This window comes from Schistocerca serialis, chromosome 1 (genome assembly GCF_023864345.2).
Source record: "Schistocerca serialis cubense isolate TAMUIC-IGC-003099 chromosome 1, iqSchSeri2.2, whole genome shotgun sequence".
NCBI classification, from domain to species: Eukaryota; Metazoa; Arthropoda; class Insecta; order Orthoptera; family Acrididae; genus Schistocerca; species Schistocerca serialis.
The window spans coordinates 390,127,351-390,153,256 of record NC_064638.1 but is presented as its reverse complement, the minus strand read 5'-3'; the positions used below and the strand labels follow the sequence as shown (position 1 = coordinate 390,153,256).

Below are 25,906 nucleotides of genomic sequence, written 5' to 3'. Positions count from 1 at the left end.
CTACGCAACTGAATGCAACGAACTATTCAACTAAATGCAACGAAATAGTTGCCAGAATATTTTGTTTTCCTTTGAAAGGAAAAATAAATTTTGTCATCCAATTTTTCGATAGCTGTCATGATGATGTAAAAGCCATTCCTTGTCATTTCAACCAAGGGCTCCAGCTTGTAGTCTCAGATTTGGCTGAAATTTAGCACGCGAATACTACCATGTGTGGAATGCTCATGTACAAAGTATTAGGTTCCCCTGAGAATTAGTTCCAGAATTATATCTTACGAAAGAAGATGGTGCGACCCAGAAAAGCAATGCGCATTTGGCAATCGATCTTCAGAGCTTAATAACGTAGTAACCATTACTCACACTCCAGTGAAATTTGAACCCCTCATAACATCCACTTAGTGAACACACTGTGCATCAAAACACAAACGACATATTTCTGAGGGAATTTTTTTTAAAAAAATCAAAATGTGATAAAAATGTAATGTGTTAAAAGATCCATATTGTAGATGCCTTTGATGCCAAATATAATTCGCTCAATAATCGGATAATTTTTTTTCTAATGAGCTTGATGTGGGCTAAATACACACACACACACACACACACACACACACACACAGAATACATCACACATCACATTCTGCTTCGCAGCACTCTGTGACTCATCCTAAGAACCATTTGTCATCATAAATAGCAACAACACAGCAACATGGTTGTATATTGCCACTTGTGTTTCTGAATCAAGTTTTAGACACACTGTGAAGACATGCTGCGCACGAACCTATAATTGTAACTGGACAATCTGCTCAGCTGCAGAACAGAGTCAACTGGAGAAAAGCGACAATGGCTCCTTATGCCTGCAATACTTTTAATTCATACCAGTCTGCTTTTTAGCAAGTTTTCAACAGATTCACCACATCTTTTGAAACATAAAATGGTTGTATGCTGGTGATATTTTTCTGTATACAGGTAAGTAATGAAGAGGTGTTAGAATGTGGCATTTGTAGCATGCTGCAGACGGGCTTGTGATGCCATGCAGTTAATGGTAGCATCAGTAGTGTCATATAAATTTTTATCATGAGTTGTTGGGGGGGGGGGGGGGGGGGGGGGGGGGGAAAAAAAAAAAAAAAAAAAAAAAAAAAAAAAAAAAAGGGCAGAAAACTGAAAATAATGGTAATGCACTCATAAATTTTTGAGATTTTTATAACTTTTGTACTGGCTAGCTGCCCCATCACTGATGTATTTTGCAGAATGTATGTGAGGTATCTTGTTTTTAACATATGCTATGACAGAGCAGATGCAGGCATGAATTGTAATGGCATCATTAATTGCACAATCACTAAAAACATAAATTCATGGCTGACGCACGACCTGAACCATTTCTATAGTTGATTGCAAATTGTTGGAGAGTTGCTTGGCTGGTGTCCCAATGATATCCTTGAATAATGTCTTGCACTAGAAGTGCATAAATTTTCAGAAAAGTTTGGTGTTATGATGATTGCATTTTGTTTCAAGTCATCCTTACAAAACTGGTGATGTGCAGATTGCAATATTACTGTAAAGCTATGTGCGTTCAATTAGTCTGTTTTTACCACAACACAGTTTAAAAAAATCTTCCACTATACTTTTGCGTCGTTTAAAGTGTTGTGTGACCCATGTGATTCCATTGTTTATAAAAAGTAAGTAGATTGTCTTCCATAAGGAGCTCATCATACAGTTTATTATTCAGGTGTTCTGCAGGTTTTTTCTTACCTGTACACTTCTCATGCCTGTGTACCATGCTCTGGTAGGAAAGTGATGTCACACACTAGCAGTTTCATTGCATCTTTGTAATCCAGAACCCTTTATAGCAGCAAACATCAAGTTAACATTCTGATGGCTCTCACATACACACACATTGTGTGTGCCCCCTGCATTTATAGGCACAACCCATTTTTGCTGAAGATTGAAAAAGACAGTAGGCCTAAACACACTTTGGTGTTAGGATACTTTTCCTTGAATGCTACACACAGTTCAGAAATGTTGCATAGCAAGAGTCTTTTTTGCATCTGCACATGGATGTATCTCATTTTTACCATGACATATTCTTTCTTGGCTGGCATTATTCTACTGTAGTCAACATATTTGTGAAACACTAGCACCTCTCTTTCTGAACTCAATTGTATACTCTGAGCCTGTCGAAATTCTGGAAGCACTCCTAGGGTTGCTTTAACTTTCCTGGCTTGCTTTATCTTGTATGTAGAAACATCAAATTCCTTTACAGTGTGCTCAGTGGACCAGCCGGAAGGTGGAAGGATAAGAACAGCTACTTTTTTCGTGAGTGTGAATTTGACAAAAATTTCTATCAAATTATGCACAATTTTGTCCAAATCGGAGCACTTCTGGAATAATTTCTGGTCCTTTGGAGCAAATAGTTCTTCCTCTTCCACCATTAGTATCTGGCGTTTTATATTTCATTTCCATTTCAGCTTCTTTAGCTGTACTTCTCGCTCCCATGGGGTGCATCTCAGAACTCCATCACAACAAATCTTTGTTTCATTCATCCAGATCTTGTAAAAATTGAATGCCGCATTTAGTTCTATATGTTGTTTAATGACATTCAGATCCTTGTGCTCTACCAATACTGCAACTTGTTTGAACAAAAGCACCACTAGCACACATTTCTGTCTCCATTCTGCCTTTACAACACTAGTGACCATTTTGAACTAAAATTTTGGAAGCCTGAGTAACCTGTAAAGCTTGCTTGTTTGCTTTATTCTTCCTGCCTCAGTGACTCATACTGTTTCTGAACACTTCCATTATTAACTTCCACTTCCCAAGTGGTTCCTATTAGTTGATGCAGCATTATTTGAAACAAGAAATGAATCTCATCAGGTAAGGAAGACCACAGCTGTCTGCATCATCATCATTGCCGGTCGGAGTGGCCGTGCAGTTCTAGGTGCTACAGTCTGGAACCGAGCGACCGCTCCGGTCGCAGGTTCGATTAGTGCCTCAGGCATGGCTATGTGTGATGTCCTTAGGTTATTTAGGTTTAATTAGTTCTAAGTTATAGGCGACTGATGACCTCAGAAGTTAAGTCGCATAGTGCCCAGAGCCATTTTTGAATCATCATCATTATTAATTGCTAAATCATGTTAAAACAAATGGAACCAAATATGTTTCTGTCAGCTTTAATTGTACACTAATGCCTTGCAATAAAATGTTGAAGTTGTGAGACATATTGCATTACAGTCTACTTATGCAGTGTAAGAAATTTGGCTTGGATATCACATGTCCCTTTTGTGCTATCACATTTTGAAAATACATGTTTTCGTGGTGATTTTTCAGTTTTTTGTTTATTTTTCTGTGCATGTAACTCGATATGTGTGAAAGATGCGGACATGATGTGTTGTGTCTGTGTTTCACCACATTGGGCTTACTAGAGAAAATATTAGTCTCTTCTTAAGTAAATTATATTTGGCATGGCACAGCAGGCACCTACAATATGGATCTTTTGACATTTTTTATTTTCCCTCAGTAATATGTTGTTGTTTCCTAAGTGGATGTTACGAGGTGTTAAAAAATTTCAGTGGACTGTGAGAAATAGTTCCTAAGTTATTAAGTTTTGAAAACGGCTCTCCGCCGGCTGGAGTGGCCATGCGGTTCTAGGCGCTGCAGTCTGGAACTGATCGACTGCTACGGTCGCAGGTTCGAATCCTGCCTCGGGCATGGATGTGTGTGATGTCCTTAGGTTAGCTAGGTTTAATTAGTTCTAAGTTCTAGGCGACTGATGACTTCAGAAGTTAAGTCACATAGTGCTCAGAGCCATTTGAACCATTTTTTTTTAAAATGGCTCTGACGATTTACTGCCAAATGTGCGTTGCATTTTCTGGGTCCCATCACCATCTTTCACAAGCTATAATTCTGCCACTAGTTTTCAGGGAGATGTAATTTTGTACAGGAGTGTTCCACTTATGGTAGCATTAGTGTGCTAAATTTCAGACAAATCAGAGACTATGAGCTGGGACATTTTCTCAAACTGGTTGAAATGACTGGAATGACTCGCATGCAACTCCTTTATTACCTTTGACAACTGCAGCGACTAGTTTATAAACATGCAAAATACTGATATGAGGTATTTATTCACGTATGAAATTTGTTATCAACAATCCATCTAAGTTTGAGAGTGACAGAGATATTTAAAACTACAACACCACAAGGGAAAATGATCTGCACTACCCTTTAATCAATATAACTACACTACTGACCATTAAAATTGCTACACCACGAAGATGACATGCTACAGACGTGAAATTTAACCGACAGCAAGAAGATGCTTTGATATTCAAATGATTAGCTTTTCAGAGCATTCACACAAGGTTGGCGCCGGTGGCCACACCTACAACGTGCTGACATGAGGAAAGTTTCCAATCGATTTCTCATACACAAACAGCAGTTGACCTGCATTGCCTGGTGAAACATTGTTGTGATGCCTCGTGTAAGTTGGAGATTTGCGTACCATCACGTTTCCTACTTTGATAAAGGTTGGATTGTAGCCTATCGGGATTGCGGTTTATCGTATCGCGACATTGCTGCTCCTGTTGGTCAAGATCCAATGACTGTTAGCAGAATATGGAATCGGTGGGTTCAAGAGAGTAATACGGAATGCCCTTCTGGATCTCAACGGCCTCGTATCACTAGCAGTCGAGATGACAGGCATCTTATCTGCATGGCTGTAATGGATCGTGCAGCCACGACTCTATCCCTGAGTCAACAGATGGGGATGTTTGCAAGACAACAACCATCTGCACGAACAGTTCGACGACGTTTGCCCCAGCATGGACTATCAGCTCAGAGACCATGGCTGCGGTTACCCTTGACTGTGCTTAACAGACAGGAGCACCTGCGATGGTGTACTCAACAATGAACCTAGGTGCACGAATGGCAAAACGTCATTTTTTTTTTTTTTTTTCCAGATGAATCCAGGTTCTGTTTATATCATCATGATGGTCAAATCTGTGTTTTGCGACATTGCGCTGAACACACTGGAAACGTGTATTCGTCATCGCCATACTGGCGTATCACCCAGCGTGATGGTATGGGGTGCCACTGGTTACACGTCTCGGTCACCTCTTGTTCGCATTAGCGGCACTTTGAACAGTGGTCGTTACATTTCAGATGTGTTACAATCTGTGGTTGTACCCTTCATTCGATCCCTGCGAAACCCTACATTTCAGCAGGATAATGCATGACCACATGTTGCAGGTCCTGTACGGGCCTTTCTGGATACAGAAAATGTTCGACTGCTGCCCAGGCCAGCGCATTCTCCAGATCTATTACCAGCTGAAAATGTCTGGTCAATGGTGGCCGAAAAACTGGCTTGTCACAATACGCCAGTCACTACTCGTTGATGAACTGTGGTATTGTGTTGAAGCTGCATGGGCAGCTGTACCTGTACATGCCATCCAAGCTCTGTTTGACTCAATGCCCAGGCGTATCAATGCCGTTATTACAGCCAGAGGTGGTTGTTCTGGGTACTGATTTCTCTGGATCTATACACCCAAATTGTGTGAAAATGTAATCCCATGTCAGTTCTAGTATAATATATTTGTCCAATGAATACTCGTTTATCATCTGCATTTTTCTTGGTGTAGTAATTTTAATGACCAGTAGTGTATTTGATGACTTACACATGGAAATAAAATGTCTGGCAGGTAGCAGAAGTGTTATCAAATATAGATTAAGATGTTTCTACTTAACAGCTCCTCCTACACATAGAAGAATTATCATAAAAAAACTGTGAATGGGCACAATGTTCATATAAAATTTCTGTTTTTGTTTGTTGTATATAAGTTTTCTACATTTTTTTTCTGTTGCCTTGTTCCAAATCATAACATTTGTTGTGAATTTTATCTATGGAACAAGGAACTAACTGACTGTATGCATGGAAAAATGGGTAAAAACTGAGATCAAGGAAGATCAGTTTGGTTTTCAGACAACTACAGAAATGCACAAGATTGCTACTGATCCTATGACTTAACTTAGAAGATAGGTTGCAGAAAGGCAAACCTATGTTCACAGCATTAGTATCTTTAGCGAAGCTTTTGACAATGTAAGTTGGTCTACACTCGGAAACTTTGAAGATAGCAGGAATAAAATACAGAGTCTGAAAGGTTATTTACAACTTTTACAAAAACCAGAATGAAGATAGCAGGAATAAAATACAGAGTCTGAAAGGTTATTTACAACTTTTACAAAAACCATTTTGCAGTTGTAAGAGTTCAAGTACATGAAAGAGAAGCAGAAGGGAGTGAGATAGGGTTGTGGTTTAAACCCTGATGTTTTTCACTCTTGTTTATTGAGCATGCTGTGAAGAAGAAAACCAAGCAGAAATTTGGCAAGGGAGTTAAAGTTCAGGGACAAGAAATAACAACTTTGAGGTTTGCCAGCGATATTGTAATTCTGTAATAGATGGTTAGGGGCTTGGAAGAGCGGTTGAAGGGAAGTTATAATATCTTGAAAAGAGATTATAGGATGAACATCAAAAAAGTAAAACAGTGGTAAAGAAATTTGGTCAAATTAAATCAGCTGACCCTGAGGAAATTAGATTAAGAAATGAGAGACTAAAAGTAATAGATGCTTGTTACTACTTGTACAGAAAAATAACTGACAGTGGCAGAGGTTGAGATAATATAATCAGCAGACTGGCTGGTAAGTAAAGCATTTCTGACCCAGAGGAATTCGTTAGCAGCTAATATAAATGTAAGTGTTAGGAAGTTATTTCTGAATTTATTTCTGTGGAGTGTAGCCATGTACAGAAATGAAATGTGAACTGTTAGCACTTCACACAAAAAGAAAATGGAAGCTTTTTTTGATGTGTGGTACTAGAGGAGAATGCTGAAGAACAAATGGAGAGATCAAATAACTAATGAGGAGCTACTGAGTTGGATTGGGGGAAAAAATTATGGCACAGTGTGTCCCAGGGAATTGTGCTGGGACGTTTGCTGTTCATGTTTTATATCAGGCCTATTCAGGATGTAGTTATGAGTTCTCACTCACCACCCGGGTGGAGAGCGCTTACAGGAAAATGGGATGGGATGGTCAGACGTCATTATGTAGCACAGAGAAAGTGCAAACTGAGTACTGCCTTTAGAGGAATGACCCTGTGGTAAGTTCTCTGCTGCCCTATACATAAGCATACGTAGTTGCTGGTGTAGTGCTTGAAGTTGAGAGTAGCTCTTTTTCAATTGATGAAAAGCAGTGTTTTGCACGGTTAGGAACTTAAAAGGGAAGGTCAGATGCACCATTGTAAATATACAACATTAGTGCATGACTACACAGCCATGTTTAAAACGACCTACAGTGTTACAGGGAGTCACATGATAATTTTGTAATAAAATAAATGTTGTAGACTCACATAAAAAAAATCACAACTTCACAGGTTTGCAGATATGGTTACGTCATCGGTTGGATCTATATACTTGTGCGAGTAATTTTCTTCCACCCTGATGGGAACGAAAGCTAGCCACAGGAACTCACTCACAGATTACAACTTAAAAACGTAATGTGGAATCAGCAGAAGGAGATACCAGACATTGATGCTACAGGGAAAAACAGAAATCTAGAATTCAATGACATCCAGTGTATTTGTGCTTAATATGTGAGTAAAATAGTCACAAAATACAAGTTGATGACTGTTTAAACTCTGACCAAAACAACATTTATCATAAGACTGTGCCAATTGTAAGCAGCGACAAGTTTTGAACCAACTGTCCCTAGTTCTTTTCCTCATCAGTTAAAAGAAATTAAGTTTTGTTGCATTGTCATTTCTCTTCAGTCAACAGTCTTAGGAAAAAAATTGTTATGAAATTCCCTAAATAGCCAGTGTGAAATGATACATCTCTGTAGAACTAACATTAGCAACTGTAGAACAGACTCATTGACAATAGTTTTTTGTGTCGAGCTGCTTTGTCCCATTTCCTCCTACCCTACCCACTGCATCAACTCGCTGTGAGCCAGCCCATTGCTCACTGTTGAAGCATGAGTGTAAGCCAGCTTAAATGAGCAGATTGGTGAACAAGCCTTCTAATGCTTTGGACGACTTACAGTGGTGAAGTGTGTACATAAACTCCCACTCCTTTAACGATGAGACTTACTTGAGATGGTCAGCCGACTTCCCTTGCTGGTTAACTTGCTGCTGCAACCTTCTTTTCTCTTCTTCTCCAAAGTATATTTGCTAGTAACACGAATAACTCAAAATAATAAATAGGTCCTCAAATGAGAAGTAAGAAAGGAAATAAATCGAAATGGTTGCTAAGATCGAAGAAGAAAAAGAAGATAGCCCCCAATACAGGAAACCCTTCCCACCCCCTTTCCCCAGGATCCCTACCTGGCCGGTACTTGAGTGAGAAACCGGGGGAAGTTTGGTGTTAAACCATCTCCTACAGAACGAACATTCCCACCTTCACTCTTGAGGTCTCCGAAGAAAATCTTAGCAACCCTATGGAAATGGCAAGTAATGAAGAATTAGTCACACTTGTTCGTGAGGGTTGTTTGAAAGGAGTGGTCTGTGTTTTGTGTTAATCGTGATTTATGCGTTCTCGCAAACCGTACTCTTATCCATTCAATATTATATGTTCTGCTAACATAATATTCACTTCTGTTCATTAAGACAAATAATAATAATAATAATAATAATAATAATCATCATCAGCCAATTCAATCATTAAATGATGTGGCCTCTTCGAGTCGTGGATTCAGGTAGGCTTTCAGCAGTCTTCTCCAAGTGGGACGGTCTTGGGCAGTTCTCTGCCAGGTGTTACCAGCGATCTTCTTGATGTCTTTGTCCCATCTGTCTGGTGGTCTTCCTCTAGGCCTCCGGTGCTCCCTCGGACTCTACTCCAGTACTAGCTTCGTCCATCTGTTGTCTTTTCTTCTTGCGACGTGGCCAGCCCACTGCCATTTCAAGGAACCTACTGTCTCTAAGATGTCATTAACCTTCGTCACAGACCGGATGTCATCTGCCCTTTTCCTGTCCTTTCTTGTATAGCCCAGCATTGATCTCTCCATGGCTCTCTGTGCTGTCCTAAGTTTCCCTTTTGTAAATGAGTTCAGTGTTCATGTCTCGCAGCCATACGTCATCACAGGAAGAATGCATTGATCAAATACTGCTTTCTTCAAATTTACTGGCATTTTTGATCTGAACACTTATGAATTCTTCCCAAATGCTTGCCAGCCAAGCTTGATGCTTCGATAGATTTCTGGCCTTATGTCTCCCTTCATATTTATAATCTGGCCAAGGTAGACATATTCACTGACCTCTTCTAGCAGACTGTCCTTGACCTTCACATCTCCAGCTGGGACCCATTTGTTGGACATTACTTTTGTTTTGGAAAGGTTCATGTTCAAGCCAACCAGCTGACATTCCGATGCAAGATCTGTAACTAAGTTTTGGAGCTCTGCGAAGTATTTGGCCAGTAAGGCAATATCATCAGCAAATCTCAAGTTAGTAAGCCTTCTTCCATTAATTCTAATTCCCTTACCTTCCCCCTCAACTTTGACATAGCCATTTCCAATACAGCAGAGAACAGTTTTGGGGAGATAGGATCGCCTTGCTTGACACCCCTCATGATGCGGAATTCTTGAGTTGATTCGCCGATGTTAACATAAGCTGAAGAATTCTCGTAGATTTTCCTGAGCACTTCAATGTATGCTGCTCCCACTCCTTGCTCACTCAAAGCTTGGAGGACAGCTACATGGCTAACGGAGTCAAATGCCTTTTCAAAGTCAACAAAGGCAATGCAGAGAGGCAGTTGGTATTCATTCGCTCTGCTTATCACTTCACTAACGGTCAGAATGTGGTCAATAGTGCTAAAATTGCTTCGGAATCCTGCTTGTTCTATAGGTTGGGCTGAGTCTAGGGTGGAACTAATTCGGTTTAACAAGATCTTTGTGAAAATTTTGTACAAAATTGAGAGCAAGCTGATAGGACGGTAGTTTTTAATATTGTGAATACTTCCTTTCTTGTGTATCAATATAATCTTAGCCTTGTTCCACGATAATGGGATTGAAGCATAGTGCAGGCAGGAAGTACATACTTTTGCCAAGTGATTTATTGTTACCTCTCCTGCCAGTTTGATGATGTCAATGCTGAGCTCACATCACCCGGCACTGTTCCCTTCTTCATGGTATCTAGAGCACACTTGACTTCTGATGGGAGTATATCTGGAACACTAGGTACATCATTTAATTTAGATACACTCAAATTTTATATTAAGACAAATATGCGTTAGGAAATATAAATTTGAACTCTAGCCCGACTATGGAGGTACATCTGTCAAAGAATAACGCAGTTGTCCTAAGGCCAGCTCAGCGAGGACGGAAACCTTGTGTAGATCAAAAAAGGCAAAAGCTGGCTTGACTATATTCAGAGATAATTCTTAGTTACAAATTTAAGAAAAAGATATTCATGACTCTTTACAAACCAAGTTTTACAGATTTAAGAAAAGTTTTAAAGTGAAATTTAGAAAGGGGTTCTAACCGTGCTTAAGTATTGAAGACCTATTCTAATTCGTGGGTGAAGCCCACTACTTAAATATTTGAGAGGTCGCAATAGGTGCGGAACCTTAAGTATATCAGACTTAAGACTAATCCCGCATTAGGCTCGGCCTTAGTTATGTCAGACCGGTGGGGGAGATTTGGAGTTACTTTAGGATCTATTTTGTTATTTCATTCATCTCCGTGCCTTGACAGCACACTGCACACGCATGGCTGCCAGTGGCTGGTGCACCACACACGTAGGCGGGTCACACACAGCCAAGCTTCTCCCATCAGTCCATCTTGCGGCAGACGTCACTGGGGTGTCGCGGCAGGTGGGTGTGGCTTCCCACGATGGCTGGAGGTGACCGGGCAGTAGGCACACGTTAGCTCCATAATATCATGCAGTATGACATTGGATTAATTGCATTGTTAATCTGTTCCTCTGTTAAGACTGTAGCACAGTTGTACCATAATGCAAGATGTATATACGAGGGTTATTCCAAAAGTAAGGTCCGATCGGTCGCGAAATGGAAACGACTATGAAAATCCGATAAAGCTTTGCACAGATGTGTTGGGTAGTGTCTCTAGTATAACCCCAGTTAGCATCACGTCGCTCTTCTCATTTCTGAGCTCGCAGTGAGTGCGTAAAGATGTCTAGAAAATAGTGTCTGCCGCCAAGTACGAGGGCCTGGTGAGAAATTTCGCCTGAAGCTATGCAGCCAACATTACATAACTGTCGTGCTGTTTAGTCTTCACGACAATTCTCAGCCGCATTCTGCAGGGGCAATGAAGATGCTCCTGCATCGTTTTCAAATGGAAATGTTAGATTACCCACAATACAGTCCGCAATTGTCTCCCCCTGAGTTTCATCTCTGGTCACATGAACCGCTGTCTTTGAAGACAACATTTTGACACAGACAACGAGGTGTAGGCCAGCGTGGAGAATTGGCGGAAAGCACTGGCGGCTGCCTTCTATGATGAGGCTATTGAAAAGTTGGTACAACGCTATGACAAAAGTCTAAGTCAGAACGGCGACTACGTAGAGAAGTAGCTGAAAGGTGTAGCTAATTGTTACAAGTAAAACATTTCTGATGTTCACTGTGGTTTCAATTTGGCAATCAATCGGACCTTACTTTTGGAATAACCCTCGTATAATGCTGCCACTGGTGGTTGCAAGAGATCAGTCTTTCTCCCCGATGCTTTTAATGAAATATTGTCTTTTTTGGGTTTACTTTTGTATCAAGATTGTTTTGTAATCATGTAATTCACAGTCTGTTACAGCCCCTTTACATGCTGGCAGTTGACACCAGAATTCATGTATAGAACTAATATATAATGTTCATATAACAAGCACAGTCATTTCTTATTTTGTCTAATTTGTTTAGTAACATAATTCTTAGTTTCACAATAGATTGTGCTATATACGCATCTCATCCAGAATTGTCATCAGCAACTGCTGGTCTCTATTAGTGGAACATACAAGGTAAATTGCAACAGTTATTAGCGACATCGCTGTAGGATATGTAAGTCATTGTACACTCCACGGTCATTCCCAGAGGCTTCCTCCTGGATGGCAGACAGTGACCAGTAAATGCACCCACCTGCTTGCTGTGTGTTACTGTCAGGTGTTATGTGCGCATGAGTTGTTGCTGTCCATACTGCTGTCAAGGCTCTGAAAATCACGTTACCGGTATTGGTGTGAGATAGTAATTGATTGTGAGGTCCAAAATGACAATTGTTTTGGTACTGATAAAGCTGATGCCAAGGCTTTGTGCCTTTTCAGTGTGAAAACCCCCCTTCAAAAAAATTCGAAGGCTGATTTTATACCTGGTATATAAGTGAAATCAGCATATTATCTACAGTGACAGCTTGAACTAACAGCTGTAAACAACATATTTGCATCCACCTAGTCAGTTTGAGCAGACAGTGTTAAGTTGTGTGTCACTGTTGTTGTGTCACAAATTGCAGTGGAACATCATCTCTAAATAAAGTGTTCAAGACATTCTCTGAAATGTTTTGAAGAAGAAAAAAGTGTGTGCAAAGTTTGTAATGCACACCTTGACTCTATAACAAAAACGACATTGTGTGGACACCTGCTGCAACTTGATTCAAACGCAAAATGTGGACAATTCTTTTCTGAAAGAGAATCATTGTGGGTGATGGAGAATTGGTGTTACCAATAAAAACCTATCACAAAATAACAAAGTGCAGAAATTCACAGGAAGGGTCAATACTTTGATGACATAACTGAAATTCAAACCAGAGTAGCTTGTAAGTTGAATAACATCCGAAAGAAGGACTTTTCTGATAGTTTCACATGTTGGTATTAAAATTTCTCTATTTCTTTATTAATCCAATCTTGAAACTTTTTGGACTAACAGGATAATCATTTGGGAACAACCAAATATATATATTCACAATAGCCAACTAATAATGATAAAATACACTCCTGGAAATGGAAAAAAGAACACATTAACACCGGTGTGTCAGACCCACCATACTTGCTCCGGACACTGCGAGAGGGCTGTACAAGCAATGATCACACGCACGGCACAGCAGACACACCAGGAACCGCGGTGTTGGCCGTCGAATGGCGCTAGCTGCGCAGCATTTGTGCACCGCCGCCGTCAGTGTCAGCCAGTTTGCTGTGGCATACGGAGCTCCATCGCAGTCTTTAACACTGGTAGCATGCCGCGACAGTGTGGACGTGAACCGTATGTGCAGTTGACGGACTTTGAGTGAGGGCGTATAGTGGGCATGCGGGAGGCCGGGTGGACGTACCGCCGAATTGCTCAACACGTGGGGTGTGAGGTCTCCACAGTACATCGATGTTGTCGCCAGTGGTCGGCGGAAGGTGCACGTGCCCGTCGACCTGGGACCGGACCGCAGCGACGCACGGATGCACGCCAAGACCGTAGGATCCTACGCAGTGCCGTAGGGGACCGCACCGCCACTTCCCAGCAAATTACGGACACTGTTGCTCGTTGGGTATCGGCGAGGACCATTCGCAACCGTCTCCATGAAGCTGGGCTACGGTCCCGCACACCGTTAGGCCGTCTTCCGCTCACGCCCCAACATCGTGCAGCCCGCCTCCAGTGGAGGGCGTGAATGGAGGGACGAATGGAGACGTGTCGTCTTCAGCGATGAGAGTCGCTTCTGCCTTGGTGCCAATGATGGTCGTATGCGTGTTTGGCGCCGTGCAGGTGAGCGCCACAATCAGGACTGCATACGACCGAGGCACACAGGGCCAACACCCGGCATCATGGTGTGGGGAGCGATCTCCTACACTGGCCGTACACCACTGGTGATCGTCGAGGGGACACTGAATATTGCACGGTACATCCAAACCGTCATCGAACCCATCGTTCTACCATTCCTAGACCGGCAAGGGAACTTGCTGTTCCAACAGGACAATGCACGTCCGCATGTATCCCGTGCCACCCAACGTGCTCTAGAAGGTGTAAGTCAACTACCCTGGCCAGCAAGATCTCCGGATCTGTCCCCCCATTGAGCATGTTTGGGACTGGATGAAGCGTCGTCTCACGCGGTCTGCACGTCCAGCACGAACGCTGGTCCAACTGAGGCGCCAGGTGGAAATGGCATGGCAAGCCGTTCCACAGGACTACATCCAGCATCTCTACGATCGTCTCCATGGGAGAATAGCAGCCCGCATTGCTGCGAAAGGTGGATATACACTGTACTAGTGCCGACATTGTGCATGCTCTGTTGCCTGTGTCTATGTGCCTGTGGTTCTGTCAGTGTGATCATGTGATGTATCTGACCCCAGGAATGTGTCAATAAAGTTTCCCCTTCCTGGGACAATGAATTCACGGTGTTCTTATTTCAATTTCCAGGAGTGTATAAGGCTTATCATGGAGCTGATGTGAATGTGTGGATTTTAAATGAAGCATTATGTGAATGTATGATGGGAGAGAAAATTAATTTTTAAAATTTTGTAAAAATTCAGCTTTTCTTGATTACTTGTGTTACAACAGTCCTCATAGAAGAATCTTACATCTAATATTGTTACATCTACTGCACAGTTGTGACAATCAGAAACAACTGTCTGAAGCAGTGTTGAGACACATTGCCTAATGTCACATCACAGAGTAGTGTAAAAGTGTCCAGTGATGAAAACTGTTTGCAACTGACTAACTGGCCCACTCTAATATAGGGCACCTTCTACATTTATTTTTACAATAAAGTACCCAGTACATTAAACAGGATCAGCTCCCTTGTAATGCTTAAGTGCATAAGAGTCCTCAGCATTTCAGAGTTACAGTTGTGGGTCCCTGGCTGAAGAGTATTTGAGTCTACCAGCAAATATGTGAATCAAACATAATAGAACATACTTTCTGTAATCACTGAGTTGTCCTCAATTAATCCAACCTTTCCAGTTCTATTTCATATAACAACAGTTTAATGAATTTATGACTAATTTAATTAGTGAAATTGCTGCTTAAATGTTTCAAACTGCAGGTGCTTCAAAGGTTGTATTCTCATCTTCTTATTCCACGATATGTGTAATGGAAATTAGTGCATCTAATAAATACCAAACTTAGATTAATTTGGAGTTCACAAACATATTGTAATTATATGGAATACAACCCTTTAATCAGATGTTGCATCATTTACAGCTTTCGCTGTGTTTAACAGTGTGTTCATTGTTTGTTATCTATTGGCATATTAAATATCAGAGGTATGTGTAATTACACCATAGGATATTTTATGTGGCGGTTATCATATAAACAATGATGCCAAATGTGAAGGTCCAGAGAGTCCTTAATGAGGTGAGAAAAGCTGTATGTATCATAAATGGACCGTGCTGGTGGGTGTGTATAGGAATAAATATTAGATCTAGAAATTACAGATCCTTTCTTAAAGAAAAGTTCTTAATTATCGTTCTTTGTTCCTTACTGTTACTCTCCTCTTTGGAAAGAAAAAAAGAAAGCTTCATTTAAGTAACATTGAGTTTTCCTATTATTTTTAAATATATTTGACATTTGCTCACAACAGTCACCCCTTTCAAAAGTGAGTATATATTTACTTCAAAATACCCTACACTTTTTTATGCCTAATGCTAGAAATAAAGGGCAAAACTGCAGATTGTGGTACCACCTGTCAGCTTTGACCTGTGATGTCATCAAGGTAGTGGACACAGTTATTTCAAACATGGGCCGGCCGGTGTGGCCGTGTGGTTCTAGGCGCTTCAGTCTGGAACCATGTGACCGCTACTGTCGCAGGTTCAAATCCTGCCTCGGGCATGGATATGTGTGATGTCCTTACGTTAATTAGGTTTAAGTAGTTCTAAGTTCTAGGGAACTGTTGACCTTAGAAGTTAAGTCCCATAGTGCTCAGAGCCATTTTTTTAATTTCAAACATGCACAATATGGAGACCATAATGTCACTCATTACACACGTGAAAGAAACACAAATAATATGAAAAATATTTAACTTCTGAAATAACATGAAACTAATGGAACAACTGCAGGAATTAGGGGTTTTGAGCAGGAACAAACCAAAAATAAGACAATCTTAATAATGAAGATATAATAAAACAAATACTAACACAAAAATCACGCAGACAGAATTACCAGCACTCAACAAAACCACTATTTAAGAACCCTGAAAAAGTTGGTGTGGGAAATTTCACATGGCCTGTATATCTCAAATAAAGTTCATGATACCATAGACCCCCAAATAACTCCGTAACCTGGTACCAGAAATGTAATTTGATCTACATAGCACAGACAAAATCTGCAATACCACAAAACCACATACAATTCAATAAAACCATTATCTAACATTTCACTTGAGCTATACAGCTAAAATCAAGTCTGCAGCTCTGCAAAACCAAAAATTGCTCACCAGTGTCCAAAAACTGCTCACCAGTGTAGGTAAAACAAACTCTATGACACAAACTAATCACTATCCATCATAATTACTAACAACAAACAAGACAACCCAAAACAGACAAAAAAATGGCGTTAACACCATTTTTACTATACAAGAAAAGGCAGTTATGCATGTAAACACACACATACCACACAATAAAAAAATAGTACTATAAAAACATACTTCCCTGCTGCCAAAGTCAGCTGATAACATAAATGTAGTGATAGGAAAAGTAAAACGTCGTCAACACAATCTCTCAAATGGCCGAGATGCAGCAACTTTGGTCAGTCTGATACATTTTCCGCAAATGCGAGACTTCATATTATTGGCAATTAAACTGAACAACTCTAGGAATGTAATCATAGTCAACATCTTTTCCCCCATTTTGGTATCAGGAGTCTACTCATGAACTTCGTTGTCATTTGTAACTGATAAAAAAATTGTAACAAAATTAAATTTCCAAACATTGACAGACCACATTAATGATTCAAAACTTGAAAATGAATCTTTTACCTGTGATTGCCAACATCAAAATAACTCACAAACTGCCACAATCTCTTCCAATACTGTTCTCATGAACAGCAGTCAAGGAGTCCAGCAAATCACTAACATTGCTTACAAGCAATTTAGAAACATAAACATCCCACACTAGAGAGAGTCCCAACATATTCCAACACATGCCGTATAAATACAGTCCATTTCAGAAATGCTGCACCACCATAACTTAACACAACAGTTACTCATGGGGCAAAGCAGGTACCACAAATTTTGATTCACCCATCTAAAAGAGTGTTAAACATAGGTAGCACAGTTCATAAAATGCAGTTGTGCAATAGGAATATTTTTCACTTTTTCTCTTAGTTTGGTTTATGCATCATGCTTCTCTTTTTTCACTTAGGTCACAGACGGCAGCGGCAGTATCGGAAGGGTCATGATTTTGAGAAGCAGAAGCATATTGTAGGAGCAAAAGGGCAGGAAGCAACTAATGTCCTCAGTGATGATTCACCAGTGCTGGCTGCATTTAAGCAGTATGCTGCTGAGCTAGACACAAAACATGACAAATATGAGGCCATTGTGAAACTAGGCAGAGACATTACAATCGAAAGCAAGAGAATTATTTTTTTACTTCATTCCGCTGACAGGTATTATGAATATACTTTAATATTTCATAAACATTCTTGTAATCTCAGTAATAAAATTTAACTGGTACATGTGAGTAAAATTTTGAACACTAATTAATTAGTGTTGTGTGTCTGTATAACATTCACCCTTTTTAAAATTGGCTACGTCTTTTTTGTGCTTCCGTATACTCAATGCTAAAAAAGAAAAAAAGAGTTTTAAGCATAATTAGGATAGTTTGTAAGGTGCAAGGCGAAATGGAAGACAGTGATACAGTTCGATAAGCACAATAAAAGTTACTTCATGGGAAAGGTTGATATCAAAACACTACAAACTTTATTAACCTCATTTTATGTATAGTTTCTCAAACTCAAGATATTCATAGTTCACATGTTTTTATCGGGAATCTCTTTCTCAATATCCTTTTAACTGCAGGAAATGACTATTTAAAGCTGCTTCCTAATGGAGATAAAAGTAATCCTTTACTCTAAGTATAGTTTGGTGGGGCATGCTGTGTCTCCAGTTGTGAAAGAAGGGTTGTCAGCATGGGATGTTGCCCACAAATGGGAGTACAGAACACCAGCATCATTAGAACATTCAACCCAACAGTATATTGTGGGGTATGAGAAAACTGGGTAAGGTCATATCCAGAATGGAATCTGGATCATATTGTGGAAATCTCTTTGCCGAGGAGTGAAGGATTTGTTGGATGACTGCTCATCACCATAGAAGGATGTGAAGATGCCCAGGTATCACTGCTCATCTCAGTGGAATGCTAGTGCAACCTCTTCTTGAGTTCTGCTCGAGACTTTGGGATCCCCACCGGCTTGGATTGAAAGAGGACATTGAAGAAATTTAAAGGTGTTCTGCTAGATTTGTTACTAGTAAGTTCGATCAACACACGAGTATTATGGAGATGCTTCGTGAATTCGAGTGGGAATCCCTTGAGGGAAGATGACATTCTTTCCATACAAAACTGTTGAGAAAATTTAGAGAACTCGCATTTGATGCTGACTGCAGAATGATTCTACTGTTGCCAACACACATTTTACGAAGGACCATGAAGGTAAGAGAAATTAGGGCTAATATGAAGGCATGTAGGGAATTGTTTTTCCCTTGCTCTGTTTGTGAGTGGAACAGGAAAGGAATTGACTAGTATTGGTAGAAGGTACCATCTACCATGCACCATGCAATGTCTTGCTGAGTATGTATGTAAATGTAGCTGTAGAAGTGTGCAATCCTATGGATTCAACAAAGAAGTGGGTCAGTGTTGTGTCAGCTAAGTAATACACATGGATGCTGGATACTCCTTGTCACTATTGAGAATAATTTGGTGGCTGTGTAGTATTGGAAGAAGATCCTCCAACATTTTGTTCAGCCCAACAGTCAACATTTAGATGATGGATTCATCATTGATGGTGACAATGAATCAGCACATTGTGCTCACCTCATAAACACCTTCTGCCAGGAGACCTCAATGAACCTAATGGAATTACTTGTAGTATATGCTGACATGAAACCAAATGAGCACACTTGATATATGCTGACATGTATGCAACTGAGTGTGATTGCAATTATTTGAAACTTGTAGTAGGATTGTCACAGGAGTGTTGTTTTACCCGCTGAATGACATCTGTAAGGCTGCTATTGAAGAGTGTGACATACTTTGGGAGCAATATCTGGACCACCCTGTGGATGGCATGCTGAGGAGCATCCAAGCATTTTCCAGTTCATTGGGTGGAGTAACATGACATTAAATATTATTCAGCATCAGATTTTTTTTTTCACATTAGTGCACTTTTGAAAAGACTGCTTTCATTTTATTTGTTAATTTATTTGGCATTACAGAAGCATCTAATTCCACTCGTCTGCTGTGACCCATGACATTATCAGAATGGCAGAAAGTACTACATACAGCATATACAAAATGACAACAGTGATGTCACTAATACACATGCCAACAAATGCAAACAAAAATAAAAATTGAACAGTAATGTCTCACTCCAAAAATAAAATGAAACTAATGGGACAACCATTGGAAATTGGGGGGGGGACGGGGGGGGGGGGGGGGGGGGACACAAATTAAATAAACAACAATAAAAAAAGGCACGCATCCCAAAACAAATAATGTTACAGAAATTTAAATTATAGTATTCAGCTACACTAACAAAACTACAGGAATCGGACATTTCCTTGAGCTATACAGCCCAACCACAACTACCAATACCAAAAAATCAACACCTACAACCTCAGAAAAGGACTTCACCTATATAGCTCATCCGCAGTTATCGATACAAAACACCAATGCCTACAATCCGAAAAATGGAACCAAAACCACAACAACTCAAAAACCTAAATATCCTGTATCCACTATGTCAATTAAAACAACCTATCTACCATACATATACAACAAACAAAACATCACAGTTACTATACAATAAAACCAAAACAATAATTGCTTACCAACAATACCACGTTGTTGCCACACACATGACACCTGACATATTCAGCAATAAGCCTGAACATTAACAGCAACTGATTGACATACATCATATCATCACCCCTCTCAGAACATAATGGTACACTGTCAAAAATGCCAAACAAATATAAACCTTAATAACTAACAGAAAACGCTGTCACAACCCTCGTTACTGCACCAAATACCCAAAACTCAGAATCACGTATGCATGATGGCAACCAAAACTCAAATGAACCAAGTACCACACATTAAACTCAGCACACCCACATCCACCACCAGAGGGCACCTTCAAATGCAACAACATGACATCTGCAAACACAACCAACTCAAAAACTCCGCACCATAGTCATGTCACACACCACACCACCATTATGTCATGGGTTAATGCAGAAGGGCGGAATGGGACACTTCCTTTGATCCATTTATTTTTATTTTACTGTTATTTTTCTAGTTTTGTAAGACTTATTCTATCATTCTCTGCTCTCCTTGAGTATGGGGACACAGATGTAGGCACGTGTACAGGTGATGGTAACATTTTTTAGCAGTTTACATATTGTGGAATCAGCTGCAGTGTTGTAAGCATTGTAGATATTATTTGTTGTTGTACAGTGTCTATTTGCACTTAATAAATAGGTAAAAAGGAGTGGCCATTCTATTTTACTGGCAGTGGTATGAAAGGTTAAGTAGAGCATTTTACAAAATCTTTATGAAGCAATGTTAAATTGCAAAACCTCAGTAATATTAGAAAAAGAATAGAGTGCTACTTGCCATAAAGATGACCCATTGAATTGTAGACAGGGTTAATGAAAAGACTTCTGTTGTTCATTATAACCTTCTTCAGCAAAGAAAACAAACAAAAACACACACACACACACACACACACACACACACACACACACAAAAAGCAAGTACACCTCAGGCACACATGACCAGATTGGAATGTGACTGTCACTTGAACAGCAGTATGTAGAGGGGCAGGGAAGGGGGAGTGATACCAGGGTATGGGTGAGGGGAGAGAAAAGTTTTGTCTGGTGGGGCATGCAGGAACAGATGGCAGCCTGACAAGACTGTCTGGAGGTGGTGTGTGTGTGGGGGGGGGGGGGGGGGAGGGGGAAATGGGGAACCCCCCCCCTCTCCCTCCCCCCTTCCCCTCACCTCCCCCCCCAAACACACACACACACCACCTCCAGGCAGACTTCTAGTCCCTCCACTGACTGTCAGGCAGCACTCTCCCCTCCCCCTCCCCCACCCTCTGCAATCCTTCCCCCTTTGCCAGATTGCTCTTCACATGACTGTTGCATTCCAGTTGGAGCTGCCAATGGTAGTGGTCATGTATGCAAGAGGTGTACTTGCTTGTGTGAATGTATGTGTGTTTTCTTTGCTGAAGAAGGCTTTGGCCAAAAGTTGTACTGTGTAACAGTTTGTTTGTTGAGTCTGTCTACAACTCATTGGGTCATCTGTAAGGTGATTACCAATATATCCTTTTCCTAATATTGTTGATTGTTGATATTCCAACCTGGAGTTTCCATTGTTCAAAACCTCAGTAAGTATGAGTAAATTTGGTAATTCTGCACCAACTGAAGTGGCACTGTGCTGAAGACAGTGGACTTGTATTTGGGAGCTGTGTAATATGTCCTTTGCAACTAATGCATGTCTTTTGTGCGGGCACTACAACCAGCCAGCGATCAACCAATATGAATGGTTACCACTAAACTTTGGTTGAGATAGTTCGACCACTCAGTGGCAGAACATGCTGTTGAGGACAACATGGTTTACTTCAGTAGTTGCCTCGTGACCTGTGACACCTGAACCTTCCCTCCCCCTTTTCTGAACACCAGTTTCTTTGAATTGTGTAAAAGGTCATTGTCTCCCCAACATTCTTACGACTGTTCTGTCCTCAATCTGTGGTAGTCCCTATTCTACAAGTGTCTCCACCCCAATTACCAACCACTTTCATTGTCCCCTTCCACCTGCCCTTCCTTTTCATTCATTGTGTTCTGTAGATCCCTCCAAGAAGGAGAACCTTTAAAGATGTGGAATGATTAAACTTTACCTTAAGGAAGGGGGAGCAGCTCTTATTAACTGTGTATTAAAAGCAATCTATCACTACACTACCAAATGTTATTTGTGCCTACACATACTGATTTTAACCTACAAAATTAGAATGGAGGCTACTTCTTTAAAAGAAGCTGCTGTTTCACCATTTATATTAAATATTTATGTCTTATTTTTAGCTAAAAATTTATTTGATTATAGTGATATTTTTCAAATCTGTGTTAACAGAGCCCTGTTTGCTATACACTGCTATTTGTTGTGAGCAGTTCTATTAACATTGTCACTTGACAGGCAGCCAACAGTAATTTTCAACCCTTGACTCTTGACAATCAGATAGGGGATATGTTTCAATTTTCTATGGCATTTAAACATCTATACTCTGGATACCGCCGTAAAGTGCCTGGCAGAGGGTACATCCCATTGTATCAGTTATTATAGTTTCTTAGCATTCCTTTCACATATGGAGCACAGGAAGAATGATTGATTGAATGCCTCTGTGCGTGCTGTAATTATTCTGTTCTTATCCTCATGATCTCTTTGTGAATGATACATAAGGGGTTGTAGTATATTCCTAGAGTCATCAGTTGAAGCCTGTTCTTGAAACTTTGTTAAGTCTTTCTCAGGATAGTTTACGTCTATCTTCAAGAGTCTGCCAGTTTAGTTCCTTCAGTATCTCTGTTACCATTCGTGTGGCCCTTCTCTGTATACATTCAGTATGCCCTGTTAGTCCTGTGTGGTATGGGTCCCACACTTGCGCAATATTCCAGAACTGGTCACACAAGTGATTTGTAAGCAATATGCTTTGTAGACCGATTGCATTTCCCCAGTATTCTATCAGTAAACCAAAGTCTACCACCCACTGTACCCATGACTTAGCTTATCTGATCATTTGATTTCATGTCACTACAAAGTGCTACACCCATGTATTCGTATGAGATGGCCAATTTCAACAGTGACTCATTGATATTATAGTCATAGGATACTGCTTTTTTTCGTCTTGTGAAGTCCACAGTTTTACATTTTTAAGCTAAGCAAGTTGCCAATGTGTTGCAGCACTTTAAAATCATATCGCGATCTGATTTGTGGGGATTTTCAATTTTGCATTAGGCAGGAGCTCATTGTACATCTTTGCAGTATAGCATAAAACTGTCCTCTGAACCATGGAAAAAACTGTGAACTCTACATTTAAGTTATTTTTGTGTCTTGTATTGTGATTGTGAAAATAAAAGTTCGGTTGGAGCATTTTTATTGTCAGCAATGTTTATTTCATTCTCTCCACACAATACCACCTCACAGATACTGCAGTGCAAACAAAATATAGCTCCCCCACCCCCCCTCTCTCTCCCCCCTCTAAGCATCTAAGAGCAAATTCACAAGTAGGTAGTGTAATGGTATGGTTCTGTTGTCATTGCCAAAGGGGATGCTATAACTGTATCTGAAACTTTATTAAATAAAAATAGGTAATTGTCCCTGATGTATAAATTAGAATAAATAATTGGTAGGTTTTAAATAGGTATTGTTGCTGAATAGCGTTCATCAACTAAATTTTTTTTAAAGTGCACAATTAACAGTTTATTCAACTTTTTCACATACTATATGGGTTGGATTAAAAAATAACGAAAACACTGTTATAATTCACACCAGACTTTATTCACAGATGTTCACTGTATTACATACCCTCATTATAATCGCTCCACATCTCAATTTCTTCCCTCACACACAATGAAAGTGCTGTACAGTGTCAGTGAGTACATCTGTGTCGATTTTATGGTATATTGATAATTTTTATCTTTGGACCATCGTAACTACAACTGAATGAAACACAATTTTCTCTCGATGTCTCACAAGAGCCGTCCTGTGCCAGGAATGGTGTATTCTCTTGTGTTGTAGCACGTGCCAAGAGAAGGATCCTTCAATTTTGCGAACAGGTTGTAATTGCATGGATTTATATTATGTGATTACAATGATGTTCAATATCTCCCACACCCACTCATACAGGAGCTCCTACATGGTGTTCACTCTGTGGAATTGTGCATTGTCATGAATGATGGTGACATACAGTGCCAGAAGATTTATATTACTTTCTTCTCAGTGCAGGACAAAGCTGATGTTACAAGAAACAACATTAATAGGGTGCAGTGACCGTCTGGCCATGTGGTAAAACATGATGGAGGATTATCTCACGGATATCATAAGGCACAACAGCCATTACTTTGGTACCAGCTAGCTCATGGCACATGTTCTATGGGTGAAGAGGACATTTACATTCATTGGGCCAATCTTGAATGATATCCCTGTCATTCTGAAACACTTTCACCCATCTTGGTGCCGTATGATATGGCAGTGCTGGATCACCACATGCCTCACACATTCCCTGAAAACAATGTCTTGCTCTCAGACCATATTCCACTTCAGTCTTGATCCACACACATTTTTCATGTTTCCTAAATATACTGTTACACCATTTCAGATTAGTACACACTGGCAATTGACTCAGACACAAGCCTTGCCGCTCAGTGCACTACATCAACTGACCATCTGCTCTCAGCTACATACAGCACGCGTGCCATTGGGTGCACATCCTTCATGTTGCAGGAATGTTGCCACTACTTTTTGCCCAACAGTATTAGCTGATTGGTGATTAATCTCTTTTGCCATTTCCAAATGAATCTAAAATAGCTGGAGCCCCGAAGCTCACGATATATTTAAAATAACTGCTAATACTACCTTTGTTCACTGCCCAAAATTGTCGTATGGTCAGATCAATACTGAACATAATAATTGCTAGAACAGTCTCTATGAAATAATTGTAGGTGTTGACCATTAAAACAATCAGAGTCCCCACTAAACCACAGTGGGAAAATTTTAAAGTGTTGTGACTGTCATCTTGAGAAACTTCAGATTTCTTAACGTGTAGCTACCTCTCCACACAGAGCAACACAGATCCTGCCTGTACAGCTGTGTGCAACCACATGGGGAAGAGGCAAAATGGCTGCTCCCTTTTATAAGTTAGATACTCCTGCTCCCAGAAATTCCAAGAATATATCACTTAATATATTGGAGAAACCACCAGTCTTATTTACATCTTTTTATACAAAAATCCTATCTTAAAACTTGATGCATCATTAGAACTGCACTAAACAACTGTTTAAAATGACATATTACACTTAATAATACACTAAGTAGTTTGCCTAAAAATACAAGTTGAATAATTACATATTTCAGTTGCAATTATGTTTGTGGTCTTCGGTGTCTCAGATAATTATGGTACAAAGATGTATGGCACGTCTGTGTGGCAGGAAATGATCTCTCTCTTCACTTTTGCAATCTAAATTCACATACCTTTAACAACATTTGAACTGCGGGGAAAACTGCACAAAATACTCAATAATTAATTAAAATTGTCAGTTAAGCATATCAGACTTATAATCTATCAATGAAAATAACGAATGTTGTGTGCAGAATTCCAGGCACTTCATCTCCTAAAAACTGATGCAATCATTATCCTCCTGGTGGACAAGACATCAACCACTGTGATATCTGACTGACAGGAGTGTGGAATCAAGACTCTACAACCAGCATTCTGACACTTCTGCATACAGCACCTGCCGTCAAGATTCCAAGTGTGTGCTACAAACTGACTGCAGTCCATCCTTAAAATCCCTGCCTCCTCACAAGGATTAACACCTCAACCCATAAAACTTCCAAACCACACACTCCTACCTTATATCTTTTTCTTAAGATCCACAGACCCAATCACCCTGGCTGTTCCATAGTTGCTACCACCCACTGAACATATCTCTGCTTTGGTTGGGCAACATGTGCAAATCATGGAACAATGAC

General features: G+C 40.2%; 1 protein-coding gene across 1 annotated transcript in view; it reads left to right on the top strand.

Annotated features, from left to right (window-relative positions):
* Positions 1 to 25,906, top strand: part of LOC126471362 (translin-associated protein X) — a 58,110-nt gene that overhangs the window by 575 nt on the left and 31,629 nt on the right. Inside the window, exon 2 of the mRNA XM_050099487.1 lies at positions 17,309 to 17,552. Within this exon, the coding sequence (XP_049955444.1) occupies positions 17,309 to 17,552 (244 nt within the window). The remainder of the gene's footprint in view (positions 1 to 17,308; positions 17,553 to 25,906) is intronic.